Source organism: Puccinia triticina, chromosome 11A (genome assembly GCF_026914185.1).
Source record: "Puccinia triticina chromosome 11A, complete sequence".
Taxonomy (NCBI): Eukaryota; Fungi; Basidiomycota; class Pucciniomycetes; order Pucciniales; family Pucciniaceae; genus Puccinia; species Puccinia triticina.
In genome coordinates, this window is record NC_070568.1 from 6090601 (window position 1) to 6108888 (window position 18288).

Here is an 18288-nt window from a genome sequence, read left to right on the forward strand (position 1 = left end):
TTGCAAATCTTTTTGAAGGAACTTCCGAGAGACTGTTCTTTAAGAAGCATCCTTGGCCCCCCGCCCGGCCGCAGCAGGGTGTAAAATCGCCTATGTAACTCAAGCCTCTCCGGGTGCACTTCAAGGTTGTCCGGGAGTGACCTCCCTTGAACTCATCTCTATTTTCAGCGTGCCACTCTCTTTAGAGTCTCCGCCAACATCGTGCTTCTGTTTGACAACACCGTTGAGGGTTATGTAGCGTTTGTAAGTATGTTTGGCTGCTAATGCTATGAATATGTACATCTCACTTTCGATATTTGGACTATTTAGTGGGGATTTTGGAACATCCATCCGGATGACTCCATCGATGCATTCATGTAAACATGACAATGATATTATGTATGATGATGGCATTCATCTAAAAATACCTTTGACAAAGGATACATAGAACAAGGGCAGGTCCACCTCACCTCGGGCCAGATCCACTTCCCCCTTCTTTCCTGAAAGCTATTGGGTTGTCCTCAAGATGGCACCGGCGCACGACGAGGACGAGATAGTAGTGTTGTTCGAACAGAAATCAAGACAAAAATCAAGAAAGGTTCTCAGAGCCTCCCCAGAGATCCAGGTTTATCCTCACCGACCAACCAAAGAGATTCGACATCTGCAGACCGACATGAAACCAGTCAACCAAATCACAATCTCAGTGGCCATCAAGAAACTCAACGTCCATCGTAGATTCGTTTATTTATCGAACGAATCGAGATGCCTAACTGGATCCTGGAGGCCACCCTCCGCATCAGCATGCTCCTCACCTGATTTCAACTCCAAGTAAGTAAACCAATTTTCGCCTTGCTCTAGAAAACTGAGGAATTAATTTAATATACTAGATTATTAATCTTAAAACTGGACTCAGTGGAAGGACTCCAGTTCCAAGGTATTAGCCGTCTCATTTGCATAAGCTTTACGGGTTAATAATGTCAGCAAAAATACTGAGAAACTCGTTTGCTTTGCTCAGGATTGCAATCTTTGCCGCCTTTTCTTCCAAAAGCTATTCAACCAAGCCAGTTGATCAAAGTTGCAGTTAAGTTGTTTCGAACCCCCTATCGCCTATTCTGAATGCAAGAGTTTAAAAGAATACATTGTTGATTTGTCTTGGCACGAACTATCCGTACAGGTGATAAGAAGCTACGCGGGGGTTGGCCGGCGGTCTCATAATGAAAGGGATAAGGAAGCCGTCGCCTTTAAATTGAAGATCATCTATAAGCTCCATGGTCGTAAAGATGTTGCAAGTGGGTCGGGCCGTCAAGGGAGTCAACATTCCAAAGCCTCTAGAAAAAGTGTCTCTCATTCGAAAGCAGCCAGGGGGGGCCAGGACGAAGATATCATCGTGATTTCATCAGATGAAGATAAAGGTCCACGGCAGAGCGCGAGAAACGCAAAGACCTCCTCCACCGGCGTTGGTGATAAAAATCCAGAGAAGGACATCAAGATGGATATCGATGAGCTGAAACCCAAGTCAGACGAAGAAAGCACCCAGATTTTGTACGAAATCAAATGTTTGTTAAATCTGAACCCAGTAGATTCACATCGAGACACTCCACAGGCGCTCAAGATCGAAGAGGACTCCAATGTCCTTGATATGAGACCGGGAAATCCCAAGCAGGAAGAACGTCTTTCTGATTTGGATGAGGGACAGATCAGCGACTCTGACGAAATTACCACACAATTTAAAGACATTACGAAGCTAATAATGTTCTTAAGGGAAGATGAAAGACACTTTGGACTGATAAATTGTAAGCATGCATCTTATAAATCTAGCCTCTTTATTAACGACTACTGAATTTAAGATTGGAAATTGTCCGAATAGGCAATGACATTGACCAGACGGACCATGTCAGCGAACATCCGATCGAGGAGAGACCAAGAGATAGTACAGCGCTCACTGACGCGCCCAATCCGATGGTTAACGCGAGCGCTAGTCGTATTCCGAGCCAGACAAATGCGGCCGATGAGAATGGAAGCCAGCAGTCGTTGAACAAGGATACGGGTTCTGGGAATCAGGCACTCCAGAGCGAGCCATTACCATCGGATCGGATGGACGTTGACCATTCTAACCCCGGCGACAGCCTTTCGAGGACTATTGGCAGTCTCGCCGTTTCGAGAGGTAAAAGTCTCATTGGCAGCGAAAATGTTGAAGAGGAGTCTGACGACTTGGAATACTTGTTCAAAGAAACTTTCGAAGAGTCTACGACGCCGCCCTTTGAAGAGCTCGACCCAATCCCTTGCATTCCTAGCACCAATAACAATCCTGGTCCCTCCCCTGACTTGCCTGACAGATTCGAGGCGACCACAACCCCCCCAGTTGATCAGCCCGCCCAGTCAGTGACCAGAGAAAGCAATCCATCGCTGCGCAATGATTTTGGTCTGGAGAAAACTGAGCTTGAGCGTGCTTTGGAGGAAGTGAACGCCAGACACGCTTTCTTCAACGACAACAATCCGTTCCATTCGAATATGAGCCTATCCAACGATTTCCTCATGGATGACCCTAATCCTATCGTCAGCAGTCTTGATCAAATAGCGCGTGATGTTCCTCAGCCTGCCGTCGACTTGCAAGTTAACCCCTCAAGTACAACTCCAAGCCCTAGCCCGAGCCCTGAGATACAAGACAATCGTCGCGGTTCTTCTTCCACTCCGGCTCCCGACGCTGAGCAACCTATTGGAATGGCAGCTGGCATGTCGGTTGATAGTCCGGTTCAAGCCGATCCGCCGACCGATCATCCGATAAGAGATGATTTTCCGGTGGATAGTCCGGATACGGGGAGTGGGCCAACAGATATTCCGGTTCCAGCTGGGATCCCGGTTGGCACTCCTGTTTCAACGGCCACCCCGGCAGATATTCCGGTTCCGGGCGCTATGCCGAGTGATATCCCGGTTTCGGGCGCTACGCCGACCGATATTCCGGTTCCAGCCGAGAGGCCGGCTGATATTCCGGTTCCAGCCGAAAGGCCGGCGGATGGTCGGGTTCAACCTGAGAAGCCGGGTGATCGTCGAATTTCAGCTAAGGGGTGGACTGCTCGTCGGGGTGCGGCTAAAAGGTCGGCTGGCAGTCGGCTTCCAGCTAAGAAGCCGGCTGATGATCCAGCTGCCGCTGATATGCCGGACATTCCGGTTACAGTGGGGCAATCGGAGGATACTACCTCTCGAGCTGGCGATAATTCATCGGAAGAAGCTGACACGGATCCAAGATGGAAGCTCTCAAAGGGCCGAGCCCCTCGAGTTGATGATAGTTCATCGGAAGAAGCTGACACGACCCCAATGCGGAAGCCCTCCAAGGGCCGAGCGTCTCGAGTTGGCGACAGTTCATCAGAAGCTGACGCGAACCCAAGTCGGAAGTCCTCAAAGGGGCGAGCCAAGTTGGAATCTGACCGGAAAAACAAGGCCTATGGACCCAGAAGGAAGAAGGGTTCGAAAGTTGAACGTGATGACGATTATTCTGCCATGTCTTCTGAACCTGAAAGCTCCGAAGATGCTTCAGACTCCGCTTCTCAACGATCACGTCCTCCTAAACTTAAGGCCGACGTGCCCGGAAAAGACTCCAGTGGACGCACAGAGCCGCTATCGTATGATGAGCTCAATTCCCAGACGACAGCTTTAGAGATTTATCTGGAACAGCTCAAGCGCAAGACTCAGGGTACCATCAATCGTTTAAAGGCCGAAGCCAAGCTCTTAAAAGAGACAACTGTCAAGAAATCGATCGCCTGTCGTCAACTGAAATTGCGCCTGGAGAACAAGGACGACAAGATTCTACAGCTCACCCAAGACATTCCATTGGAGTACTATGCCATTCAGCAACAACTTGAGGACACCTTGAAGACCGGCTTAATCAATCACCTACGGACCCTCCTTACTCAAATCACTCAAAACGACAACCGAATTCAAATCCTTCTGATGGAAAGAGAGATCCATGCAGAGATGAGACCAGAGTTGGAAGATCAAGCTAATGGCCTCGAAGCTGCAGTCCGTCGATTGCAATTATATCCGAATATGTGATGCAACGCTCCTCATCTTGTCAGTAATATTTCACTTTCGCTCGAAAGAAGTCGCACCCACTGATTGGTTTAGTAGCTTTTTTAAGAAAATTTTCTTGGGTTCTTCAATATCGTATCTTCCCGTCATTGAAGAATTAAAATAAAATAAAGAATAGTCGTTCAGATCAGTCGGGAAAAAGGTTTGGGTGCCCGCTCCCAGATTTACAACTGCACGGACGTGGATCTCATGTGTTTTTCTTGCTACTAAAGAGGCACTTTACAGACCATTCTGAAAATTGTAAATACTCCAAAAATACAGATATATTTCCATGAAGAAGTTACAACTGTATCGTGTTTTTCTTGTTTAGGTTTTCTTCAAAGTCTTCTCTCCACTTGCATCCTTGCTACTTTTTCTTGCGGCCTGAGAGAGCGGCTCTGTCTGCTGCCTCTTTAGCTTTAGCTGTGATGAAACCACAATTTGATCACAAAATAAATCGCCATAATTCACGAAATGCACGATGTTTCAAATGAGCAGAAAAGAAAGCAGGACACTTACCCTCAGCTTCTGCTTTCCTAAACGCAGCTGCCTGTTCACGCTCTTGCCGGATTTTCGCAAGTCGTGCCAAGTCAACTTTCGCTTCGTCGGTCTAGGGAATTCAGTTCAACTGTGTTAGTCTTCTTCTGATTTGACCTAGACATGGTGCTGGACTTTACCTTGCCAGCTTCTAGAGACGTTACAAGACAACAGCGGTAAGCCCTCGATTATGAATTAGTACCTTAGCAATCCTCAAGTTGAGAAACCACCAGATTAAAATCCACTGACGATGCAGTTTCCAATAACGTTCCTGGGCTGCTTTTTTCTCAGCTGCTTCTCTGAATAATCGTCGACAAATCAAATTGGAAGTGTGTCAGAAGGGGCTCTGTAAGATTGACTTTTATCTCTCTCATAGTGTGACAATCTCTTCTTGAGGCAAGTTGAACTCACCAAGGGCGGCAAGTCATCTCAACTGAGATAGCCGCCCTATGCCGCACTATTAAAGTTTTGGGAACAAAAAAAGGGAGTGGATGCAGAGAAACCTACCTTTCTTTACGATTTAAGGTGCCCGTGTCCAAGTTAGAGATCTCGTTAATTTTCACCGATTTCTTGACCACTCGGTTTGAGTTGCCCTGCCCTAAATCTTGATCATCATCAGAATTTTCGTCGTCATTTCCAGGCTTTGGCGCCTTTCCGGCCGCCACTTTCTTAGCCGCTTTCCGTTCAGCCCGGGTCTGAGTCTCCGTCGAATCCGCTGGGGGCTTAGATGAGGAGCCGAGCGAGGTGGATGCCAGCTTCGAGTTCAGCTCTTCCTCGCCGGATGATTCCTCGTCCGATTCTTCTGACTCTTCTTCTGACTCATCAGAATCAGAGTCCTTTACTTCTCCATCCCACATCCCGGCTCGATCACTCTCAGCTAGATTTTGTGTAAATCTGAGTCGGATCATCACAGATTATTTTAGGCCTCCTAGTTCGCACCTTATTCGGGTCTTACGTTCAACGTCTAACTCACTGTTTCTTCCCACCTCGTTTCGGCTTTCCAAACTTCCCTGCATTTCGAACCTAATCGCAGCATTTCCATCGTAATGTACATACGCACGGAGAGAGAGGCAGTGTGATTGTCAGACCCTGAGCGAGAGTCGCTTCATTTCAATGGCAAAACGAATCTCGAATAGGAGAGGAAAATCAGCAGTCTAACTGTGAGAGAAATAACTGACCATGTCAGTAACTAGTTGAGCCTAGGCAGGTTTCAAGGATGAAGGTGGTATCTTGAGGGCTGTTGTCTTGAGGAAACCAACGTGGGTGGGCTGATCAAGTATATAGGAGGTTGTTATGTACAGCTGTTGTGTAAAAGCTTGCCTTCTTCTTCGAGCCAATTTTTTTTTCACCCCCGTTGCTCAGCCTCGAAAGCCCTGGTCACCCCCGATCCAGCCGGACCTTCTCGAGAATTCAGCTCTCACCAGCCTTCACCAGCAATCCCAGCCGCAAACCATCGATCCCGCTAAATCTCGGTCGCACACTGTCTGAACCATCCAAACATAGGTTTTGAGATTGGCTGGTGAGCGCATCTTTCAATGAAAGTCAAAATTCACAGAGTCTTGCTAAATCTCATCTCTGTACTGAATTTTTGGCAATTACGCCTGGCAAGCTCTGCGACTTACACGATTTGAGACTTCGAACGCTGAAAGCTATGGCATCAGCAGGCCCGAGGACACTCTACCGCATGGTTTCGAAGCCCCTCGCTCTCCGATCCGCTCTATGTGGCTATTATGGACTACCCGAATCGAGTGCACACGGACGTTGGTCGAGCAGCGTGGCCCAAGAAAAACCTACGGTGAACGATTCGATCAAGTCTTCCAAAGAACCTAGAAGAATAACCCACAACTCGAATGGCCAACATCCCCCAAAGAAAGTTTACGAATTCAATATTCCCGATCGGGTGTGGAAAGCCCCCATCACTACCGAACAGAACCCCTTGAAATACTCCATAACAAGAACAACACCCTACAACACCTTGCCAGTTTACTCAGTCATGAAACCCGGCTTAGGGCAAATTTGGACGCTTATAAAAAGGATCAATGGGGACTTATACGTGCGTCTGACTTGCATTATCCCCGTGGAGTCAGTAAAGTACTGACTTTCCGATTTTGTTTTGGTCATCTTTCTTCCCCATAATGCATTGAAACCAAAGAAATTGAAGGAAGACTTGATTCTAGATTTCCCACAATCCCAGCCGATTCTAAAACTGCACGTCAATCAAGTATTATGTAGAGGCCACATAACCAAAGAAATCAAACTGTGGCTACAAGATAGAGGCTTTTGAATTACTCGGGTTTTTTTTCAGTAATTTAAACACTTTCTTACGATGTCTGTTTTCTGTATGACCTACCTTGTGGCCACCGGCCCTTCAAGATCAGGTTTCATTGCAACCAAACCTCGAAGCTACGGTACAAATTGTCATTTTGTTGAGATCATGTGAAGGCTCTAGCTATGCCCCTTGCTCCTTGCTCGAGGACTGATGCCAGTTCAAAATTGCCTCGGAGATCTGCATCTCACGTTGAAGGGCGCGTAGCACTACACATGACCAAGAACCATGAGTCAAACCCGGCTATTTCATCATGTTTTTCATGCATACCTGCCAAGGAAAAGGATAGAGAAACTTTCGATGGTAATTATTCCCCAACCCAACAAAAAGTCTTCTTGAATCTCCCATGACTTTCTGATTATTATTTGTCCTTGTTCCTCATCTCCTCATGAAATCAAGAACCAGCTTTTTCATCTGAAGAGGGGTCCTTCCGGAGTCAAACACCTCGATCTTCAACATTCACCTTCAATCAGTCTGCCGGGTCAAAAAAACACTCCAATCTCTCTGATTCTGATCGTAGAAAACAGGCCCTAGGATATTTGTTTTCCATCTGGTCAAGAAGCAATTCTGATGAATGAATTCAATGGCTCAAAGAGAGAAAAATTAAAAGATGATATGGAGATGCTCATAATCCTTTTGATAGAAATCAAAGGCCCAAATTCCAAATACAAGGAGGCCTCTTTTGTGGAATATTTGTCCAGAAACATTTCTGAATTTTTTGATTTGATTGAAAGGGACTTCTGTCCAGGAATTATCTATGAAACAGCACAAGAAAGAGTATCCAACCCTGCAAACATTTCAGATTACTATCAATTATTATTGACAGCAGCAAGGATTAGAGAATTGAGGGATATCCCAAAGAACTATATAGCTTTGGATGAAAATTATATCAAGACATCACATAGTTATTCAGTTGATTGGGAATCCATTGAGAAATTTTACAAGGATGAAATCAAATTTCTGTATCCAAAATTTAAATAAATATTTCAAAGTATTAGGCTAGGTGGTCAAAAAGAGTGGAAAAGATTGTTAAAAATCAAAATGATTTAGCTAGTATCTACAAGTATGGCTTAGGGTTGGAAAACAAAAATTATCCTCAATCCAAATATAATAAGCAAAAAAATACACAAATTGCCAAAATTTACTGGTAATTTTTTAACTTGGGTGGAATTGAATTCGATTTTCAGATAAATTCACAGTTTTCCTGCCTTATCTAAAATTATATTTGTGCCAATTCATTTCTATCAGTGATCACCTCCTTCATCTGGATTCTGAGCTTACAGCTGCATTTAGCACATCAGTGCAATTAGAATGATTTTTATTTTAGCATACTTTGAGCTTGCCAATATTATTGTGATATGATGATATTGGTTGGTGTAACCTACATCCTTGCAACTGTTATGAGCCGTAGCGCGGGCTCCGCAGTGCAGACTCACATGTGCGTAGACTACATGTACATGTAACGGACCATACTCAAGGTTTGAGAGGCTGGAGATCCAAGCCTCTTCCTCATCCTGCAATCTACCATCTTGGATCCAGAACCCCCAGAACCCCAGACCCTAGACTCTATCTTCCTCTCCCTAGAACAGACTATAACATATTGCAGGATCTACTTCACAGCACTGAGATGAAGATTAAGAACCTAACAGACCAACAGAAACCAGATTGCTCCGCCTCCAAAACCTTGAACATCCCAACTCCAAAATCTTGAATATCCCGACTCCGCTCTTAGAAACCTTGAATATCCCGCTCCAACATCACATCCAACCCTTAGTATCAGCTATACAATGGATGCCTCCAAAGCCGCCAAACTCCGACAACAACTGGCCGATATCACCAAGAAGGCCAATGAAGAGGAGAAAAAACGCTGCCAGGCCAAGGCCAAGTTGGAGGACGCACTCTGCATTCAGAAACCACCTCTCCCCCTACCAACGCTGCAACAATTACAATACATGTATTGTATAGGCTATACATTGTATTGTATTTTCATGCAGATACATTCAATTACAATAAATACGTTTTGTATTGGTTTCACCAAACAATTCCAATGATACATATGTACAGTTGTTGGAAAAAATTACAATACAGATACATTTATTTTGATATTTTTCCAATACAATACAGTGAAATACAATTACATGTATTGTACTTGTTGCACCGTTGCCCCTACTGACCGCCTGAGCTGAAGTAGTTGCAACCAAGGCCCCCAAGGTTTCCCAACCCAACAAGTTTAATGGAAAACGCGGAGCGGCGGCGGAGATGTTTGCCCACCAGGTCGGCATCTATATGACCTTGAACAAGGCCTTGTTCCCAAACGATGCAACACAAATCATATTTGTGTCCTTGTACATGTCCGGGCCCGCGGGCGTATGGGCCGCCCCGTTCCTTGACCAGGCAGCAGCGGACCCGCCCACCTTGACCTACACAGGGTTCACGGCGGCCTTCCGGGGCATGTATTTCGACCCAGAAAAGAAGACAAAGGCAGAACAAGCCCTCCGAGCGCTGAAGCAGACCAGGTCTGTGGCGGACTACACCCACTCCTTTGTCCAGCACGCTTCCGCAGCGGGATGGGAAATACCCACCCTCATCAGCCAGTACTGCCAGGGCCTGAAGCGGGACATCCAGATGGGGCTCATTGTTTACCGCACCACATTTGCAACTATTAACAAGGTTGCTAGCTTGACACGGCAATGAGCGGAGCGGAGACTGGAACAGCGCCAACCAAACAGAAGATAGACCCCAACGCCATGGACCTATTGGCGTTAAACAGCTGACTCTCTGACTCCAAGAAGGCCCGGATGATGCAGGAAGTCCTCTGTTTCCAATGCAGAGTACAGGGCCATGTTTCCCAGGACTGTCTGACCAAGAAGGGAAAAGGCCGCAGGAACACCAGGATTGCGGCAATGGAGGATCAGATCTGCCAACTAGTGGAAGGGATGGCAGCAATGGGCGGAGGCGGACCAGCGGATAAAGGCAGAAAAGGCCGGGCCGACTTGTCAAAAAATGGAGGTGCTCAGGAATGAAGGGTGTGCCTTTCCTGAGCGCGGCAGAGTTGTCTTGTAGTATTGGTGCTAGTCAAACTTTAAACAGAAATGAAATTGACCCCCAATGTTTCATCTCTTGCACCATCACAACTCCCAGAGCCCCACCCCAAACCCCATTGCCCCCTGCCTCCTTCCTGATTGATTCCAGAGCGACTCAGAATGTGTTGAGTGAATCCTATGCAACTGCGGCAGGATTGCTCCGCAACGCCACCGCCTCAAAGCGGACCGTCTCCAAATTTGATGGATCCACATCCCAAGCGGCGTATGAGATTGACCTGACCCTGAATGAAGAACCCCACCTATCAAAATTCATCATCACCCGACTGAAAGACACGTACAACGGCATCCTTGGAATGCCATGGATCCGCAAACACGGACACAGAATTGACTGGACCACCCGCTGTGGTAAGCCAATCCTGATCTACCCAGAAAACCAGCAACCATCAATCACCAGGCTGTCACACCTCAAGACTAAATCCCATACCTCTGGCCCCCTTGTCAGCAAAGCCCAAGGTCCTCGACATCCCCACTCAATGGTCATACCCTGGATAATAGTATTCCCTCTTCCCACACTCCCCCTCTCTTGGATAAACCCTCTCCCTAGTCTCAAACATCTACCCAGATCACATGTTACCCCCTTCTTCTGGTGTTTCCTTAGAACCATGTGCTCAAAGATGTATAAGCAACCTTGAAACCCTTCACCCTCCAAACCCAAAATGATACACATTATACTAGACATAGCCCCAAACCCCACCTAGATTATTTCTCCCTGAAACACCTAACTCCTCCTATCTTCAATCCCTAGATGACTTCTTCCTGAAACACTTCCTGAAACACCTAACTCCTCCTATCTTCAATCCCTAGATGACTTCTTCCTGAAACACTTCCTGAAACGCCTAACTACTCCTATCTTAGATCATAGAATATTCTACCCCTGTTATGTCTCCCATATCCCCTCCTCTAACTAGGAAGATTGAACCATAGCCCCCAGAAGATGGCATCATCCCCACCCACTATTACACCATCATGTGACTCCTTGACCCACTACTCTGACCACATGGCTGTTTCATCCTATAGAAGTAGAATGTTCTATGCTTCCCTTCAGGTTATCTTTGTTTCCTCATGGCTCCTCTTTCTTGTGTATATAAACTGGGTTGTTTTCCTCTTCATTTGTTCCCCATCAGATCCTGTCAAAGTAATTCAGATCACTGGTCACCTATCATTAGCCTTGCTTATGCCAATAAATCAGATTGGACAAGCTTGTTATCTGTGTACAAAATATTAGATTAGTAGAAAAGTAACCCTCAAGACATACCTCAAGAATCCTCTATAGCCACACCTTTCCATAAGAGTCCACACTCTTATATCTTTTTCTTGTTCCCAGAGAGGCAGCCCATTAAAGCACCATTCCCTCTCCAGCTCTATTCATCCCAAGAGTAGTTCCACACCGCACCCTCCGCTCCGACCACTCCAACATTGCAACTGCCTCCGCGGTTTTGTCCAATCCAAAAACATCCTCAACAGAGGGCCAAGGGCCCATGATGGGGAAAGCTAGGATTTGTGACAAGGGTGTGTGTGTTTTACCACCCCCGCAATGTGAGCTTGATAGCCTACCCTCATCCATACTCCCTGAAGCGGCTGGCAAGCTTGTTTTCCCCGTAGATAGCACTCCGCACCCCAACTGGAATCCCGCCCCTCCACAACCTAAATGGAACCCCGCCAACGATTTTGATACCGCTTTGGTGGTATTGTCCACTCAGCAAACATCCTCAACAGAGGGCCAGAGGCCCATGATGGGGAAAGCTAGGATTTGTGACAAGGGGGTGTGTGTTTTACCACCCCCGCAATGTGAGTCCAATAAAGGTTTCCCGCAATCATTCTCCAAAGCAGCTGGCAAGCCCCTTTCTTTCCTAGAACATTACCCCACAGAGATCAGCGCCGCCAAGACATTGTGGTTGACCTCCACCCGACTAGTGGCGGTGGGAAAGGCCGCTATTGCGGCGCAGACCGCCAAAGAACTAGTCCCGCAGTGCTACCATCAATTTATCGACATGTTCCGGAAATCCAGTGCCAAGAGCCTACCGCCACGGGGAAAATATGACTTTTGTGTAGACTTAGTCCCTGGAGCCACACTGCAAGCAAGCCGGATCATTCCACTTTCACCGGCGGAGAACCAAGCACTGGAAACACTGATTGAGGAAGGACTGGCAAGCAGAAAAATGTGGAGAACCACATCACCATGGGTGGCCCCAGTTCTATTCACCGGGAAGAAGGATGGAAACCTCCGCCCCTGTTTTGACTACCAAAAACTCAATGTGCTGACAGTGAAGAACCGTTATCCCCTTCCGCTGACCATGGACCTGGTTGACAGCCTGCTAAACGCCAACACCTTCACAAAACTAGACCTCCACAACGCCTACAGAAACCTCCGCGTGGTGGAGGGTGATGAGGATAAACTAGCTTACATCTGCAAGCCGGGGCAATTTGCTCTGCTCACTATACCATTTGGACCCACAAGAGCACCGGGATATTTTCAATACTTCATGCAAGACATCCTCCTTGGACAAATTGGAAAAGACACTGCCACCTACCTGGATGACATTATGGTATACACACAGAAAGGCTCCAATCACACGGCGGCAGTCAACGGAATTCTGGAGACCCTGAGCAAGCATCAATTATGGCTGAAACTGGAGAAATGTGAATTTTCAAAACCAGAGGTGGAATATCTTGGACTCTTAATTGCATGTAACCGGATTAGAATGGACCCCGCAAAAGTGAAGGCAGTGACAGAGTGGCCCACCCCGCGGAACATTACAGAACTCCAGTGGTTCATTGGATTATCCAACTTTTACTGCCAGTTCATTGACCACTTCTCAGGGAAGACTAGACCTCTTCATGACCTCACCAAAGCAAAAACACCCTTTGTTTGGGACAATAAATGTAACTCGGCATTTGAATGCCTAAAAACCGCTTTCACCTCCGCTCCAATACTGAAGATTGTGAACCCGTACAAGCTGTTTATTTTGGAATGTGACTGCTCCAACTTTGCGCTTGGAGCAGTTCTGTCTCAAGTCTGTGAAAAAGACAAAGAACTCCACCCCGTCACTTACTTATCCTGATCAATGGTGCAGGCGGAGGAGAACTACAAGATTTTTGACAAGGAACTGTTGGCCATTGTCACCGCTGTCAAAGAGTGGCGGCAGTACCTTGAAGGAAACCCGCACCGCCTGACCGCCATTGTTTATACGGATCATTGGAACCTGGAAAGCTTCATGACCACCAAGGAGCTCACTCGGAGACAGGTGCGGTGGGCAGAGACCATGGGTTGCTTTGATTTCAAAATCATCTTCCGCCCGGGCTGCCAAGCCACCAAACCTGATTCTCTTTCCAGAAGACCGGACCTTGCCCCTGCCCCTGGCAAGAAACTGAATTTTGGACAGCTGTTAAAGCCCAAAAACATCTTGGAGCGGACGTTTGCGGAAATATTGGAATTCAAAAGCTGGTTTGAGGACAAGTCCGTTGACTTGGAGAATGCGGAGCACTGGTTTGAGGTTGACGTGCTAGGGATGGACGCGGAGCAGGGAGCAGAAAATGAACTGGTGATGTTGGATGCGGAGATCATTGCAAGAATCAGGGAATTGACCCCACTCAATGCCCAACTGACCAGATGGATAGAATCCTTGAAAACTCCCGCAGGAAACTGGAACAGATACGCAGAGACCAAAGGCATCTTGTATGACAAAGGGCGGATAGTGGTACCGGCAGAACTGGCACTGCGGACAGAGATATTGAACAGCTGACACGACAGCAAAGCGGCGGGCCACCCAGGTCAATCCTGCACCCTTGCCCTGGTCCGGCGGAGTTTTGTGTGGAACGGCCAGAAGAAGTTCATCAACCAATACGTGGATGGATGTGATTCTTGTCAACGGGTTAAAGCCTTGACACAACAGCCATTCGGGGCACTGGAGCCGCTGCCAATCCCGGAGGGGCCGTGGATGGACATCAGCTATGATCTCATCACAGACCTTCCTGAATCCCGCTCCTACAATAGCATACTGTCTGTGGTTGAACACCTGACAAAGATGGTGCACTTTATCCCCTACAGGAAATCCACGAATGCAGAGCAGTTAGGGGACCTGATGGCGGAGCACGTTTGGAAGCTCCATGGCACTCCAAAGACTATTTTCTCCAACCAAGAGAGCATTTTTGTATCCCAAATCACCCGCGAATTGGACAACCAACTCGGCATCCGCCTCCAACCACCAACAGCATACCACCCAAGGACAGACAGACAGTTGGAAATTGCAAACAAAGCGGTGGAAAAATACCTCTGCCACTTTGTGAGCTACCCACAGGACAATTGGGCTCCACTCATGGCAACGGCGGAGTTTGCGTACAACAACAACAACCACACTTCAATAGGGGTGTCCCTGTTCAAGGAAAATTACAGATTCAACCCATCATACAGCGGGATTCTGTTGGCGGAGCATTGCGTACCAGCAGTGGCGGAGCGACTCTGCCAGCTGGCAGAGGTACAGCAAGAACTGAAGCACTTTCTGGAAGCGGCGCAAGAGGCCTTGAAAAGCCAGCTCAACAGTGGAGTGCGGAAAACACCGGAATGGAACAGCGGAGACAAGGTTTGGCTAGATGGATGCAATATCTTGACAACCCACCCCAGCCCCAAATTGGAACACCGCTGGCTTGGACCATTCCCGATAGCTATCAGAATTTCAAAATCCGCTTACAAAATGACCCTCCCGCTCTCCATGCAGGGAGTCCACCCAGTTTTCCACGTGTCAGTACTCCGCAAACACAAGCCTGACAAAATTGCTCAACAACAGCGGCGGACCCCGGAGCCGGTAACAGTCAATGGCGGAGATGAATCAGAGGTCAACAGAATACTGGACAGCCGGCGGAGAGGGTGGACAGCTCAATACCTTGTCAGCTGGCGCGGATTTGGACCAGCAGAGAATTCATGGGAACCAGAGGCAAACCTGAAGAACAGCGGAGACCTATTGGCAGAGTTCAACTCAAAATTTCCAGAGGCGGCGGCCAGGCATTGGAGGACGCGGAGGAAAAAGTGAGAGGGAAAGCTTTTTCCCACTGGGTTTTTTAATGCTTTTTGGGGAAAGAATGCAGAGCCAAAAGAGGAGGAATTTTATTATTATTATTTTTTATTTCTCACTGATCAACCAGAAAAGGGGGCAGCTTGGGCATTAAAGGGGGGATAATGTTATGAGCCGTAGCACAGGCTCTGCAGCGCAGACTCACATGTAAATAGACTACATGTACATGTCACGCACCATACTCAAGGTTTGAGAGGCTGGAGATCCAAGCCTCTTCCTCATCCTGCAATCTACCATCTTAGATCCAGAACCTCCAGAAACCCAGACCCCAGACTCCATCTTCCTCTCCCTAGAACAGACTATAACAGTAACCCAATTTTGTTGGGAATCTGTGCTGCCAATTTTGGGTTTTAATTGGTGTTTGGAGTTGAGGGTTGTATTTTGCATCTGTGCTTCCTTGCCAAGGAGTAATCCTTCCTGGAAAACTGGTTCACATTGCACCACTACAGTGACCCCGCCATGTAAGCATAAGGATGGTGGACAAAAATCCTATGCTTACATCGCGGTATGCTTCTTATCAAGGTAAAATCCCAGCAAAACCAAGAGAATGGTCGCGGGAAATCTACATTTATGCTATGCTTACATCGTGATTATGCTTATATCGTGAATGCTTACATGGCGGGGTCACTGTAACTTAAAAGTCCCTCTATTGGAGGGGGTTTGCTCCCCCAAGGAGGAGGATTTAGCCAAGTTAGATTGCACCAATTCAATGGTGTAGTGGAAGAAAGTGACCAGACCAATCCTCCGCAAGATTATCCCTTAGAAATTTGGGTGATCTGTGAAAAGATTTCAGACAACTTAAAGGGTTTATTTCTTAAGTATAAGTATTTTATATTTACAATTTTGTTCTTTATAAAAATAAACTATTATACCTTAAAGGCAGATAGTAGCTGCTAGCTATCTTCTGCGGATATTTACGAGTTAATAATAAGAAATTACTAAAGATATTCTAACAAAATAAAGAAAGTAATATTTCATTAGCCTTAGTCAATTAATGATATTTTGATTATGAGTTTAGCTTTGTGCTTTACTTGGTTGTAAGTGCAAACTTATTTGCACGGCCTGAATAAGAGAGCTAAGTTTTCTTTGATGTTGAATCAATTACTGATAACAATGTAGATTTTTTGTCAGTAACTTATCTCTTTCATCTTCTCATTGAAATATACTACTCACCAATAGGTGAGCTTATACCATTGATGAGGTTAATGTTATTTGGTTTAGTGAGTGAACATTGACTTTGATGTTGTTGAATGGAAAGTAAGAGACAATCAGTTCTGTTTTCCTTAATCAACATTATGATTGTTAACTCACTTTGAGTTCAGCAATTGCCAATGATCATTGTCATTAAAAACGTCACTCTGCCAAGAGCTTTTTGCTCTTTTACCGTTGATCTGCAACATTAATGATAAATCATCATTTTAGTTTTATGTTCTTATTATTTCTAACCTTGTGAGTATGTATACTTCATACAACTCACCTAGGTTGTTTCTCTTTCAAGAAAAATCCCCAATAGAGGAATTCCAACAATCTGGAGAACTCCACTGCGCTGCTCCACAAATGTTTTAGGGCTCTGAGTAGGGTAAATAAAGTAAAGTACATGAATAAAGCTCTGCATAATTCAACTGTAAAATAAAGCTTTGCCGCAGGATAAATCCACGACAAAACTCTGTGAAAACAGTCGTAAAGCAAGCACAAGACCTCCACAAAGCACAAATGTAACACAGGTAAAGCAAGTCCAAAAAGCAAACTCCACTCCACAACATACACAAAGTAAAAAAAGCACAACAGTCCCCAAATTAAAGTTGTAAAGGAGAGTCTTTGAGGAGTATGAGGCAGAATACTCCCCCCCCCACATTAGTTTTATAGAGAAAATAAAGAGAACGAAAAGCTATCCTCCACACAGCTCCCACACACGCCATCCACCAACTCTGTTCACATGCTCAAACTTGCCATCCGCCAAGTGCTATACACACACACACATTTCATCCGCCAAGCTCTGCATTCAACCTAACTCCTGCTGTCTCCGCAGCTTGCCTTTGCTGCCCGCAATGGTGTATCCGCTACGCTGCGTTTAGCGCAGCGAAGCGGTTAGCGCAGCAATTTTTGAGTCGCTGCGCTACGCGCTTTTTGATTCCTCCGGAAAAAAAATCAAAAAATAGCGCGCTAAAGAAGCAAACATGTAGCGGTCAGCGCCGCTTTTCTCTATGCCATGTGGGAGCCAAAAAGAAATGAAAAAGGTTTTAAAACACATAGAAACATGTTTAGAACATAAAACTGTTCTGCTATCTGCTAATTTAGCGGGTGGCGTAGCGAATTTTTGCTTTTGCTGCGCTTTCGCTAACGGCCCTGGGAGGGTAGCGGACAATCGCTGCGCTTAGCGAGTAGCGCAGCGGTCTTCTCGCTGCGCTATTGCTTTTTGGTCTGGTCATGTAGCGGTCAACCGCTGCGCTGCGCTAAAAGGCCGCTTTTTTTAGCGTAGCGCAGCGGATACACCGTTGTGCCCGCCATCAAACTTCTCTCTCCCTAGCTTCCACGCCCCTGTCGAGCCTATGATGTCAGGATCCCACACACAACCTCCTCCCCAGCTACACCCGCTGACATATCTCGCTTTGGCTGCCATGGCTTCCCCCAAATCAATCACCACCTCTGCTAGCCAGTCCGTGCTGGCCTGCTCAGTTTGAGTCCAGCTCTGCGCACCGCTGCCTTGCCGCTTTAATTTGTGCGCTCAGCATCAATCCAAATTGTCCGCACAGTTTCAATGGTGGGCCAGCTACGCTGACCATAGCATTAGCGTGGTGTAGCGTAGCGGAATCCCGCTAACTTTTAGCATAGTGTTAGCGTGACTCTGAGGTATTTGCGCTAACGCTACGCGCACATGGCGCAAAAAAACGCCCGCCACGCTGTGTTACTGCACTTTCTAGCGTTTTCTTTGGCCTTTTTTGCCGCCAAAATTGCTGTAGCATAGCATAACACAGCGTAGCGGCGGTAGCGTTGAGCTAACACTAAAGAAATGAAGGGCCGCTGTTAGCGCCGCTACGCTAACACTGAAGGGCCCTGTAGCGTGGTTTAGCGTATCAGACCACCGTTGACGCACTCTGCACTTCAATTGGCCCAAGCTCTTGCTGGGTGGACATTCCATGTCACTTGCCAATACAAATCACCACAGCGGGGACAATTAATCTCCAAATGAAGTACAACTTGACAAGTC

General features: G+C 46.7%; 3 protein-coding genes across 3 annotated transcripts; 2 read left to right on the forward strand and 1 right to left on the reverse strand.

Annotated features, from left to right (window-relative positions):
- Window positions 1–505: 505 nt before the first annotated feature.
- On the forward strand, window positions 506–4029 carry PtA15_11A604 (uncharacterized protein; the record flags this gene model as incomplete). Its single annotated transcript, XM_053161530.1, has 5 exons — window positions 506–807; window positions 867–913; window positions 995–1059; window positions 1154–1772; window positions 1847–4029. The coding sequence occupies 5 exons, from the start codon at window positions 506–508 to the stop codon at window positions 4027–4029; spliced, it is 3216 nt and encodes a 1071-aa protein (XP_053025467.1).
- A 382-nt stretch (window positions 4030–4411) lies between these two features.
- Window positions 4412–5762, reverse strand: PtA15_11A605 (uncharacterized protein; the record flags this gene model as incomplete). The annotated part of the gene is made up of 7 exons (XM_053161531.1): window positions 4412–4467; window positions 4564–4654; window positions 4722–4732; window positions 4831–4880; window positions 5089–5475; window positions 5555–5604; window positions 5760–5762. The coding sequence occupies 7 exons, from the start codon at window positions 5760–5762 to the stop codon at window positions 4412–4414; spliced, it is 648 nt and encodes a 215-aa protein (XP_053025468.1).
- A 470-nt stretch (window positions 5763–6232) lies between these two features.
- PtA15_11A606 (uncharacterized protein) lies at window positions 6233–6865 on the forward strand (the record flags this gene model as incomplete). Its single annotated transcript, XM_053161532.1, has 2 exons — window positions 6233–6634; window positions 6734–6865. 2 exons carry the CDS (start codon window positions 6233–6235, stop codon window positions 6863–6865), a joined length of 534 nt encoding a protein of 177 aa, XP_053025469.1.
- Window positions 6866–18288: the final 11423 nt, after the last annotated feature.